General features: G+C 42.1%; 1 protein-coding gene across 29 annotated transcripts in view; it reads left to right on the top strand.

Annotated features, from left to right (window-relative positions):
* The window catches only part of LOC136428453 (myocyte-specific enhancer factor 2A-like), a 61,075-nt gene extending 47,821 nt beyond the window's left edge, over positions 1 to 13,254 (top strand). For 7 of the 29 annotated variants that reach the window (XM_066417954.1, XM_066417952.1, XM_066417951.1 and 4 more), the window contains 11 exons: positions 17 to 70; positions 554 to 700; positions 1,225 to 1,507; positions 2,245 to 2,331; positions 3,470 to 3,556; positions 5,229 to 5,312; positions 6,829 to 6,983; positions 7,274 to 7,409; positions 8,323 to 8,370; positions 9,019 to 9,139; positions 9,593 to 13,254. In XM_066417954.1, the coding sequence (XP_066274051.1) occupies positions 17 to 70; positions 554 to 700; positions 1,225 to 1,507; positions 2,245 to 2,331; positions 3,470 to 3,556; positions 5,229 to 5,312; positions 6,829 to 6,983; positions 7,274 to 7,409; positions 8,323 to 8,370; positions 9,019 to 9,139; positions 9,593 to 9,929 (1,539 nt within the window). In that variant the 3' untranslated portion in view covers positions 9,930 to 13,254. The remainder of the gene's footprint in view (positions 1 to 16; positions 71 to 553; positions 701 to 1,224; positions 1,508 to 2,244; positions 2,332 to 3,469; positions 3,557 to 5,228; positions 5,313 to 6,828; positions 6,984 to 7,273; positions 7,410 to 8,322; positions 8,371 to 9,018; positions 9,140 to 9,592) is intronic. The other 22 variants (XM_066417974.1, XM_066417965.1, XM_066417964.1 and 19 more) reach the window with 22 other exon arrangements.

Below are 13,254 nucleotides of genomic sequence, written 5' to 3'. Positions count from 1 at the left end.
TATTGATATTTTTCAGATGTTGAGAAAGAAGGAGAACAAGGGTGATGACCTATGTGATCCTTATGACCAGGTAAATTTCAGCCGGAAAAGAAAAGAAAAAAGACCGATATCTGAAACGGCCACATTCACTCAACTGGTGTTTATTTTCTGTAGGTGTGGAACGACGTGCATGGGACCCTGTCTAGGTTCAGAAAAAAACATAGAACATTTCACCCCTGGAGCACATAAGGGAAGAAGCCTTATGTCCCCCACTACATCCTTCATTTCCCAACCCAAATTTGTTATAACCTCCCAAGTCATCCCATTCTTTGGAAGAAGGTGTCATATAATTCCCATAATGCACTGGGCTGTTGCTATGCATGTGATTCCACACAGTGTCTGTTCTTCTCTGCACTACGATTGGTTCGGTTCTGCAAACTTTGCATGAAAGAAATTTTTATTTGTTCGTGGATCAGGTAGAGGCTTCCACCTTATGCGCTTCCCTTGATTTCCATACCTGCTCTCCCTCCCTTTTGGTGGCTGGGTTTGATTGACAGGTGTTGTGTGTCTACAGGCCTTGAATAAGAAGGAACACAAGGGGGGTGAGAGCCCAGATGACCAGGATGTGGAGCCGGGGTACAACCTGCTGACTCCCCGCACGGAAGCCAAGTACCAGAAAATCAACGAGGAATTTGATCGCATGATGCAGATGAATATGAGGGTAAGCACTGTTTTAGTTTTGTCTAACATTTAACCTTTAGCACACTGAAGTAGCCGTTTAGCACCCCATTCTCTTGGTTACAGAGTTAGGCAGCAGGGAAAAGGTTAAGATGATTTAACTTCTTATGGCTGCCTTAAGAGCGAGAACAAATTTGTCTTTTGCTCCTGCTTTATTGATTCTGTCTTGAGTAAGTGATTTCATTCAGACATGGTGAAGACATCAACCCAATTCTAATGTTTTTTTCAAAAATATTCCAAAATTGTAGATGTTTGGTGATGAAAAGCCATTGGCTAAACCAGACACCTAGAAATTCAAAATTCAAAGTGTTTGTTTATTCTTTAAGGTCAGAAATAACACGAGAACAGAGGAACAATAGACTCAGAAGAAGGAGGACATGTGATAAAATAAAAGGACAGTGCAAGCCTTAGGCGTCTTAGCTCTCCAGTATTATGATAGCGAATTTGTAGTGTGTTAAACGGTAATGTAGTTTCTAAACTGTATTTTTTTGTATTTTTGTTCTGCAGCAAGGAGTTGTTCTTCCGGGCCAGGTGACAAATATGCCCCCACAGATGCCTGTAGCAGTACCGGTCACACAACAGCAGCAAAACAACATCCTGGGGTACGGCGGCGCGTCCAACGTGCCCGTCTCCGTGCCCATCAATAACATGGTAACAGGAGCTGGCCTCCTGCAACCGCCCCAACAAATTCCCGCTCGCAATGTGAGCCCCGGGGTGCAGCCCCAGCGCCCACCCAGCAATGGAGTGCCTGGTGAGTGGGACGGTACGTTGAATCCAATGTGGTGTGAAGGTAAATATGAGGTGTAGCATAGCCGAGCCGCCGTCCCTGGTCGGGGGGCCGTCTGGGCAAGGCCAGGCCATCTTCTGACACGACTTCTTCTGGGGTACACGAGTACAATTTCGACTCCTAATTCTCACCATCTGTAGTCAGTCACGTCCAAATGGGATGATAATCAGAATCATTTATAATCAGTCACTACGAAAAGTAGATACTTGTCACCAACCATTCAAAATAACGCAAGTTGATTTTTTTAAAGCATAGCTCCTCACAATGGACTTGTTCTCGCTACTTTGCTTAACAGCCAAGTAGCAAGTCTGCCAGAAGACAGAGCTTCTGCCCATGCTGCCCTCGGATATAGGAACGCTGGCCCTTGACTATAATCCATGTTGATTGTTGGTGACAAAGTCCTGTGTGTACAAGCAATCCCATGTGTGTTGTTGTGTACACTGTGGAGTTATGTTATTGGTATGAGTGTTAACACCGACCACAGCGTCCTTAACCTTAGGGGTTTGGGCATGGTCTACGTATGTATAATACTTGTCATGTGCCTGTGGAATCATTGTGCGTCACTTGTCAGTCTTTCATTTGTGTCAAGACTTCAAGTCTCTTCCATATGTTCACTGTGAAATGTGTCCTACCCGACAATGTGGAAAATAATGACAACTGACATAGCTACAAAATGATTCCAGAGGCAGGATGTTGTTGAACAGACAGACCATAACTTGTTTCCCCCCCTTGTGCACCAGTAGCTCGGCAGAGGTCGCCCCAGCCCCACATGAACAGCGTGAGCCCCAACCCCCAGCAGCAGCAGCAGCACCGCCGGTCCCCGGGGGGTGAGTCAGTCCGTCGCCTGACCCCACCTTGTGTACCACCATCTCACTGCCGCTGTCTCTTTCCTCCTAGGACTGTCACACTTTTTGGTTCTTTTCTCAGCACCTCACCCTTCTCATTTCTTCTGGGGACTATCTTTCAGTAAGCAGGGTTTGTGATGGTTTCAAAGTGTCCAAAATAAGCACCTTAAAGTCCATTTTTGGCAATGCCTCAGGAGCTATTGGAACAACATGGATTTGTCCTAATAAGGAGCTATATACAAACCCTGTTTATGTTGCGCCATAGAACAAAATGTGTCCATGTTCCTTTCCAGTGCTGCTGTCTTTCATATATAAGTTGCTTTACAACACTGCGACCATACATTTGCTTGCTCTCTGTGTGTTTCTTTCATGCTCTTGCAGTATTACTTGCTTTGTACATGACCTCTGCTTTCTTCTGTGTGTTTGTCGTTTTTTTTTTTATTTTCCTCCTAACACCCACTTATGTGAGGTTGTAGGTACATGTAGACATTCGTGTATGTTGTTTAATTATCCGTCACTGAACTAGATTTAGTTGATAAGATTTAGACATCAGACTGTATAGTTTTGTTTGTTTGACATTGTCCAGTTGCTATGTATGGAGTCACAACACTTTGTCACACACGTCTTGGCTTATGTTAATCAGATTAAAGAATTAAATTGCAGACAGTTGAGGACAATTCATAATGGTTGACACGTAGAAAGAGTGATACAATGTAGAATCCTGCGTCTTATGTTACCTTCGGCACACAGTGAATAACAGTAAACAACAAGCAAAACAGTATTTGCAAATGACTATCATCATAACTTTATTTCTGTAATATATCTATGACAAATTGACAGTCAATGTCAAACCCATTTTTACTGCTCTTGACATTGGAGGCAAAATTATACATTGTATCACTGGTCCCTTGATACCTTATGGGTACCTTGGGACACAAAACTTGTGTCTACGCAATATATGCTTGGCTGTTAGGTTGATAGACAAGTCATGTTTTTAATCCAGTTGAACCTTAACATTGTTTTGCATTCTAACGATGTATAAGACGAACTAACAGTTGATAATGAGATGACACGCATATTTAACTTAGTAATAAACAATTACCCCGTTTCCCTCTTTCAGTTCAAGATGGACGATTTCTTTCCCCTCCTCCAGGTGCTATGCTGGGGGCAGACCTTTCGGGTACCAGTGCTGGCGCGGGTACTGCAGGTAAGTTGAAACCCTTTAATAGCCTCGTACATAGATCAGTTGAAAAAGTTAGGTGTGACAGGTCTTTCAGTGTAACATAACCAGTTGCTGCCGCGCCGCGTGCCTGTGAAGCTGGTGTGTTACGCTGAAGGTCAGTCATACTGACCATACAGATACCTAACAGTGAACTAACTACATTCCATACAAATAATCTTGAAGTCCATGTTTTCTAGGGTATAATCAGGGCTGTCTCCAGGTTTAATTTGTTTTGACCTACTCATTGTTTGGACGCCGGTGTTGTTAATTTTGAGCTTATGAAAATACATTTTCATGAATTTTATGTCATGAAGTTCAGATATTTTGGACGGACAGGATTAATTTTTTTTTTCTGTCCCTATAAGAACATTTCCGTCCCAGGGCGGAGGGACGGGTCCTGGAGACAGCCCACAACCAATACCAACATTTCCTTTTACTACCTTCCCAAGGGGTTCTTGTTTGGACCTAATCGCGTTTGTACAAATCAAAAATGGCACCCAAGAAAACATTACAAACAATACAAGTAGGTGTCAACAGTACCACTGTAATTGGTATTCCAGGAAATTAAGGTATCATAGCCAGTGTAAGATTACAATAACAATCTCAGATTGAAACCGAAGTATCTTTAATCCGTAATTACCTAAAAAGGATGGCACGGAATGACCCCACTGGGTCCAGGTGTTGTTTTTGTATAAGGTTGATAATTTCTTTCGTCCTGGAAATTTTTTTAAAGACTTAGTCATGCCCTGCATTCATGTAAGGTTCTACCAGACTGAGAAACATTGCAAAACACTCCATCATGGTAAAGAATCCATCAGATACAAGCAAGATCCGAAAACTCAACTTGTAGTTTTGGTTACTACCTAAACATAAATTGAGATGTTGACAGCCCTTAGTTGTGCTAGCCCTTTAAGTTCCAAAAAGTAACCTTTTCTTCATAAAAGGTTGAACGTACATAGACAGTGATGAATACCAGTGTCTAATAGACATAGATGAAGACTGTAAATCTTTTTAATGGATCTTTCAAGGATGTCAGTCAGGTAGGAAGAGGCCAGGTGGAAAATTCAGTACCAACCTAGATGACCAGTCAGTGAACCAAACGAATGGTGCTGTCAGTCGGGTCCTCCTAGTTTCCTGTTCCCTGTTCCTCCCTGAAGGTCAGGCGGGGGCTTGACGGTTGGGCGGGAAATCACTCATAGCACGGCGAGAGACTTTCCACAGTAAAGGCAAGAGTAGCGGGGCAAACCTGGGGGAAAGGGCATAGTGTGCTAATACACCCCGCGCTCTCAGTGCCTCTATCATTCACGGGTACTTAGACAGGTGATAGAATGGACTCCCAGGTTCTTCCGGGCGGAATACGCTGGGCTCCCTTGGTAGGCTAAGAGTGCACCATGTGAATACAGTCCGCCGCAATCGCCCACACTCGTATGCAGCACGCATACACAAAGGCAATAGGCTATGTGTTGCTGGAAAGTAAACTCATTGACATGTACTAACAAGGTTCCTTGTGATAGTGGATGGTTTTTGTATGCTTTTCTCCAGTGCAAAGAGACTCTGAAATTAGATACGTTATATTTTCGTAAAATGAGTGGCTGAGATTAACTGTTGGTCGAAATCCAGAGAGTAATCCTTGCCCCCCCAATGTCACCACTCACAGGAGACTGCGAGATAATCGGAACGCCCAACTCGCGTAGTTCTGCGCACAGAATGTGGGCACATCCTAACTCGCAGCACCATGCACGTATGTACTCCACACATTGTCAGCATCTAATGCCTTTTTACATCATCAGTGTCTTGTGTAGGAAAACAACCAAATACATTTTGGCTGTAACCCGATATGATTAGAACATATACCTTGTGTTGTCTTATTTTGTTATGTCCCAGCCCAAAACAAAGCCGGCATTTCCAGGTATACGTTTGCTTTCAGGTTACAATTTAGATCTAGTTTTCCCCGTGATGATAGTCTGTTGTGACGTGCGGGTTATGCTTTGTCTGTACCCACCCTGGGACAATTTCCACATAACGTCCCGTGAATCCTAGAAAGGTTCCCTTCAGGATCCCTAGAGTCAGTGCGAGTATAATGTGATTATCACTAGTCCCATTGTGGCCTTGAGGGATGCAGGTTTCCACGAAAAAGTCCTGCACTGGCTGTTCCCATTTTCTCTTCCACAGTTATCTTAACAGTTAGACAGTAAAAAAAGATGTCGCAGATCACTGAAATCAACCGTCCCATTCTGTAAGACTTTTTTTTTAACAGAAAGATGTCAAGAAAATATTCCATTTTGTTAGATTTTTATTTTATGATGATAAAAACGGTTTCGTATTAGGTAAACATTGGTACAGAGTACTGGCTTTAGTCTGTTTGTAGTATTTTTTGCATTTATCACCATTTAAGTAGGTGGCAGCTTTGAAAATTGTAGACTGTTATGTCTAAAAAGCAAATTGGAAAAAAGGTGATTTCACCAAGCAGGAAGTATTAAATTTGAGATGCAACATACAGCAACATGTAATGTCTATATGAGTCCAATACAGGAGATGTTAATTTAAAAGTTCTTTGCCATAGAGATAGCATGCAGTATCAAAAAGTGGTGTACCTCCTATAGTGTGGCACTTCATGTACTTTGACATGTTTGATAAAATCCAAGCTTCTGAGGAAACTGAAGAGTGGTACCCTTGAGCTGATAATGCCAGAAGTAACATAATGCACTTTTTATAGCTATGATGGCTTCTGCTTTAGTCTTGCCTCTTCATGCCCATCTACCAGTGGACACCCACAATAAGTGCCAGGCTCTCCATGCGTCAGCTCTCAGACTGCTAAGAGTGCAAAAATGTGTGCTTGGCCAAGATCCACGTAGTCCCTCGTTCCTACCGACACTTTCCCGACATTCTCCCTGTACTTAACCTCCTCACCTGTTGTAATTGGTGGGTTTCTAGCAGAGCTTTAGTGACAGGGAGCAGTCTAAAAGGCCGCCTGCACTCAAAAAATGTTTTTGTGTGTGGATGAGGATTGAGGGTATAGAATGCTGTAAGAGTATTCTGTCAGACTCCCCTGAGGCAGATACAAAGCTAGCAGGTCTGTGTGAACAGTTGCTTGTGCTATGCTCTTGATGTTGCAAGTAGAGACAAGAAGTTTTCCCCTTTAGAATATCAAGCTAAGCAAAAGAAAACAGATGCTTGGTTCTAACCACTCTAGGTCTCCCTTACGTTTATCGTGAGCACCCCCTTAGTTTCCCATGTTGTTCCATTCTATTTTGCAGGGAATGGTTATGTGAACCAGAACAGGGCCTCGCCAGGCGTGATGGTGAGCTCTGCAGCACAGTCTAAACAGCCCTCGCCTTCCTTACCTCGCAGCGGAGGCCATCCCACCTTGCGAGTCGCTATACCATCATCCCGAGGGGTACTGCCTTCTATGGTAAGTCCCACGTCCTCGACAGCTGTTCGCTATTACCGTGGCATTTAGTGTGTTGTATTCATCTATTGTACTGTTCATGATCATGTACATGTAGTAAACAGAGGTAAAAAAAGCACAACTTTCTGTATTGCTTATGAATTTTTCTTTGCAAATTTGTATGCTTAAACATTTCAATGGTTTGTATATTGCCAACATCTACCATATTATAAACAAGTGTATTCATAGTATAAAATGGTAGTGAAAAAGCTTGTTTTTAACTAAGTTTGACAAGATTGCCTTCCAACTTCCAGCCTCAACAGAACATGAGAAACGGGCCAATCAGCACCAATAACCAGTCGTTGTCCACGCCCGTGGTGTCAGTGGCCACGCCCAGCATGAACCCAGGCTTACCCAACTATCCGTCAGCGATGCCCACGGCCTACAATAGTGAGTCCTGTATTCTCATCTCTACCCAACTTTTAGATGGAATCTTGTAGCCCAAGTATGTAAAAGAATTGCATGAGATCAATGAGGTCTACGTATTTGTTAGATGTATTTCCTGACTGAAAAAGAGATCACGCCATCATCATCACCCTATCAAACATTGAGGGTTTCCGCCTGTATCTGAACACACGGTGTAGTATTCATCAGGACATTTTGTGCTCAGCTTCTGTTGTGCCAGTATTGTAAAGTCCTCAATTTAGGATGCAGTTAGCATTTACTTCATATCATGTCCAAACTTTATAAAAACACCCCAAATGATAAGTTAAACCCTTTATAGTTAGAGAAACCAGACAAATCGAAGCATAAAAAAATTGGCATATCCTTGAACTTCTATATGCAAAAGATCTTTGGTGCAAGGGTACTGGGTAACTAGCCCTTATCGTTGTGCCTCACTGCACACACGGCTTCATTTCTTATGTATACATATTTGCATTATGTCAGAAATGCCGCCATGGCCTGTGAAAGCAATCATCCACCCGGATCATGAGATTCAGCAATGCCATAACTTTGATGTTCCTGCTTGTCTGGTCATGTCCGATGCTTTCTGCATTATTCGTAAGACTATCCAAGCAAACATAGTCATCTTGGATTGGTGCCATCTTCTATTTGCAGTAAGATATGCTGTACTGTACGTGATTGGTTATGAGGTTAATTTAATTAATCCTGTCTGGCCTTATCAGGGTTCTTCTTCCATTGGAAACTATGCAAAGGTGTCATGTCAAACATTCAGGTACAACAGCAGTACTTGACAATTATAATGAAAGGATGTACTGTTAGTTGACTGTGTTCGTTATTCATAGCGAGTTGATGCGCACATGTAATAGGCTCCCTCTTCCTTCTTTGTGGCTTCTTTCAGAACTGGTTGAAAAACAGGGAGAAAATACGTTGATGACATTGACGTGTTGTAAGGAACCTTTCTTTCCCTACTGCATGGGAATTGTCTTTGCTTGGAGTGTGAAAAGCCTGTACGGTGGTGACCTAAAAAAAGAGGATAAAACAGATCTTAGCACAAACGACTAACCTGTAACCTTGCTTATTGTCTCATTGAGGACTAGGAATTTGTTTTCTGACTTCAAAGCAGTGGCTGAGGTTATGTGCTTCATACACCGTTGCTTGAGGAAGGATCAGAATCTCCTATAGTCCGTGTCTGGATTTTTTAGAATCATAAAGTACTTAGCATGAAAAACTAGGTTGTCAGACTTCAGTTTATACATCGTCTTGGATGGAAATATAATTGACAGTTAACAAGAATGTTGTGTGCTGTGTTGAAACACTTAACTACTAAAAATGCTGTTCAAAGACAGCTTTAGAACATTTTACTTGGTTTACAGAATGATATATTGATAATCTTATTTTGTTTTTTTATTCAGTAAAGATGTCTATCTATAAATCAGGAGTATTGTGTTCCTTATAACATATGCTAGCTTCTGAATCTCTTAGAATAAAGTTGTATCCCATCTTAACTTCTGTTGTACATGTACATGTACTTGTCTAGTGGAAAATGATAAAGGGAAAAGAGAAACTGCTAATGATACCCCTTTGTGTTGTACAGATGACTTTGCTCTGAACAGTGCGGACCTTGTGGGGCTTGGGAATTTCAGTTCTCCCATCAGCTCGTGGCAGCAGCAACACCCCCTGTCAGCGGCGGTGCAAGCTGCAGGCATACCGTCGGGGTACGTTTACCTCTCCTGTAGTCTTCAGTTTTCTTTACTTATTATTGTTAAGTCAAGTGTTGTCCTTTCCCCTGAAATAAGTAACTGTAGCAAAGCAAGAGGAGTCCTTGTATATCCATCAGCTATAGCTTGCGAGTTTTGAACCTTCCAGCATCTCAGATCTATGTATGCAGTTAACTCAGGTTTCCGTATGGTTACATCAACCATTTCTTAAGAGAAAATCGTTTTGTGAAAGTGTGCAAATTTTTCCATGTAGCAATCTGTACAGTAATAGAATGTCATAGCAAGCATGTACATATAAGTGCTTCACATTTGTACAATAGAGAGGTGTAGGTAATGTACAAGTGCTTGGAGATCTCACTATACCCTGGACAACGTTTCCTCAGACTGAGCCTCCTTGATTGGTATTGTAGCTGCGTTTTTGATGAAGTGTCTTGTTCATTTCTCCTGTAGTGGCCCGAGTACTACGCCTGCCACCTTGTCCCAAGGCCAGTCGCTGACTGTACAGACCAACCAGGGTCCCATGCAGATCAAGAGTGAACCTGTTTCCCCGCCGCAAGACCGCCACACTCCAGCAATCAACAACCAAGGCGGTCTCCACGCAAACAACACCTCACCTGTCAACAGCCTGTGCAGCAGTAGTTCCTCGTCGCCGTTTCCCGCGGATGGGGAGGACAGAGGGGACGGGAGCTTCCACTCCCCGGGGGGGAGCAGAATGAGAAAAGCAATGGAGGACGGCGACAATCCCGCCGCGAAGAGACCCCGACTCAACGACAACTGGGGGACCTAGGACACGCTCTCAGAAAGGGAAAAATTCCTTCAACCAAAAAAAAGAAAGGAAAAGTAACCAGAGAGGGGAGGTGGAGGTGCTTTGTAACTGTGTGCCATTTATGTTCCTGTGCCTTCGCGTTCTCTTCTTGATATGACTCTACCTCTAGATTTGATTTGGACACTGTGCTACCCGCAGAAATCAGCCCTTTCTTTCTGTTGCCATCTGGATTGTTTTCCTTCCTCTTGCGGAATATAAAAAAAAAATCATTCAGCTGCGATTGATTAACTGTCAAGTGAAAATATGATGAGTTGAACAGGGGTGGTTTACTCTGAGTATGCTCATTCGGCTGCTCTCTTCTGCAATAAAACAGACTCATAGCAGCTGCAGCAACAGTTCTCCCTGCCCTTGTGATCTCTGCACGTCACTGCAGTGTCCTACAGTGCAATGGCATTTCACAACTGAAGGAAAAGTGACCCTAAATCTGCGAAGTGTTAGCACATGGTCCTCTGTATGCCCTTTAATCTACAATTTGGCACACAATGAGACATTGTCATAAAAAAAGTCAGACTTAAAAAAAAAGTACAACGAACAGGCTTTGTACAAGTGTGTCGCTGTTCACGAGTTTAGATATTTCTTGAAACAAGAAGTAACGTGTACTATTTGCATGTGAAATATTGTGGCTAGAGACCTCTGCATGGAAGAAGCACCCTCGATTTTGTGAGATGTGTAAAAGTATTGCCTAGTTATTAAAGAGAATTAGCTATCATTAATATATTAACTAAGGGTTTCAGGCTTGTGTAAGTTATATATTGTTTGTAATCCATGAAAAACTAAAAAAAAAAAAGAAATCAGTCTTCATATATATGAAAGTACCTATTTTCATATCAATAGTATCAGAGTCATACTTTATGTAATTCTCCTAGAACATTTATGGGTAGGAATCACAGAGCGATAGCCTTATTATATACACCCAGGAGTGGGAAAGACGAGGGGTTTTGGCAACCATGACGCCGATTCTGCCCATAGTGGGCCAGTAAATTGTATGTTACTCACACCTATACTTGACTCTATGAAATACTAGTAACAGAAATAGACGATGTACGCTGTCCTTCCTAGTCAGCACTCCCTCTCTGGGTTTGCGCGATGGGCATGGACCGTTGTTCATCGTTTCATCAATCCCCTTCCCTGGCTGGTGCCATGTGGAGGGCTGGGGAGTTATACAGTGATGTAGAATAAGCAATCTCCACTTGCTGGAGCATCACATTGTGGGTGTTTTCACCCCTGTATTTCAAATATCAATTGTTATCCAGAATGTTCTTCTGTTTTATTGAAAACGACAACAGCTGATGTCTTTGTGTATGATTGCTGTGCTTTTTATGAAATACCTTTTGTGTACGTATATCCAGAAAAATGTTGTCCTACTAATATCAAGAGAACTACACAGTTTTTAAGTCGCTCACTGCACGATTTTTGGAAAGTTGTTTGGCTTCGCTTTACGTGCCTGTAGCCATATCGCTGACAAACCGAAGTGCTGCTGAAGTTTGTGTATTTGTTATTTTAGTGTAGCAGGTCATAAATGACAGGTTTTTAATCCATATAGCCAGCTGACCTCCAGAAAAAACACAGAACTATAATTATGTGTATATTTCATTTGTACGTGTCCGCTGGTAGAATAGTCTTACCCCCTGTGGTGTACATGTATTTGTAAATAGGTAAAAATATAGCTCAGATGGTAAGACAGCTACTGGGGGAAAAATGAATTTTTGGGAGAAAGGCTCAGGGATCCTGGAATGAACTGTTCTTGTAGAAAGTGTGAATCTGATCTGTTGGTGATTGTGTATTCTGTATGTGCCACGAGGGAGTTCAGTCACATAGAACTATACATGTGTGAGGAAGGGGTATCTGACACCTGGGCACAGCTGTCGCATAGGCTGGGATCGCTTTACAGTTCCCATCAAAATTAACGACGTTACTGCACACACATGCGATCTGTCGTATTCAATTCTCATTCAATTCTTGGGGCATACGGTAAGGGTACTTTGACATTGTGAAAGACAAGTCGAGGGAAGTGGCCGCTAGCTTATGTAAAGTGTTTACAATTTTGAAGGCCAGTATTGAAGACTGTTATAAGTGATATTAGACAGGTGTGAACATGTAAAGATGTTAAAAGCAGTGATGAACATCTCACTTTAATAGGTTGATTGTTTCCATGTGTTCATGGAGGGACTAAAGGTAGAACAATGTATGAACAGAATTGATTGTTGTGAATTAGCATGTAATCACTTGTTTATATTACAAGTCAAATGACCATTTGAAGAATATGGTAAATCTTCAGATTTTGCTACCGGTTGATCATTGAGAAACATTTAAAAAGATATGCGAAAGCTAAGAGAAATTATCCACTCAAAAAAGCACATAAAAATGCATATGGTGATCTTGGACTTCTTATGTGTTACTTGCTACTGCTTGACTGGTGCCCTAAGTTGTGGTTGCTTCTTGAGAAGAAAGAAAGAAAGGACTTCAATGGGTACTGTAATACATTCTCTCTGGCCATAAAAGAAGAAAGGTTAAGAAAGGAGGAATAGGCCAAGTTGTAGAATTGCACAGCCTAAAGAAAAGGTAAGATTGACCAAGAGATGGAGGAAAAAAAACAAGCTTGGGGTACCAAAAAACTGCATTCGGCTCTTGCTTCAGTAAAAATTGACAAGACACTACCTACTTAAACTTACTTCTTGAGTGGAGATATCTCTTAGCTTACATGTACCAGCACCTTATGTAAGTTCCTCAAACTAGCAAGTAAAGAACAGCAACTTAGCTGAATGAAATTTGGCTAGTTTGGGCTACCTTCCATGGCTGGTCGAGTGTTTTCGGTCTGTTATGTTGTGCACAGGACTGTGTATACTTCTCTACAGATTTGGATGGACTGTAAGACTTAAAAGCAGTGGGTTGGACTTGTGTGTCAGATACAGTGGGGAGTTAGTGGCTAACACAAAGTGCAGCATACTTACACAATGTCTGGAGAGGCTGGGAAGAGAGGACCTGGTGGTGTGTGTGTAGCTGTTTACCACTGACAATATAAAATCCTCCTAACCCTTAAACCCCATCCTGCCTGTTGGTGCAAGTAACGTGGTGTTTACAAGGACAAAGCTGGTCTTTGCCATGTTGAGACATGATAAACTGATATCTTGTTGAACGTGTGACTTTTTTGCCCTCAGAGTACTTGGGTCTTTTCCTCATCCTCTTAATGTTGATATTTTTATGGAGATTTCTTGATATGCAGGACGTTATGTATGATTTCTACTGCATTCATTAAAGTTGATTTTCTGCTAGACTAAAAACGAAA

This window comes from Branchiostoma lanceolatum, chromosome 2 (assembly GCF_035083965.1).
Source record: "Branchiostoma lanceolatum isolate klBraLanc5 chromosome 2, klBraLanc5.hap2, whole genome shotgun sequence".
Classification (NCBI taxonomy): domain Eukaryota; kingdom Metazoa; phylum Chordata; class Leptocardii; order Amphioxiformes; family Branchiostomatidae; genus Branchiostoma; species Branchiostoma lanceolatum.
Note: the sequence above shows the minus strand (reverse complement) of the source record. Positions and strands in the feature narration are given on the sequence as shown.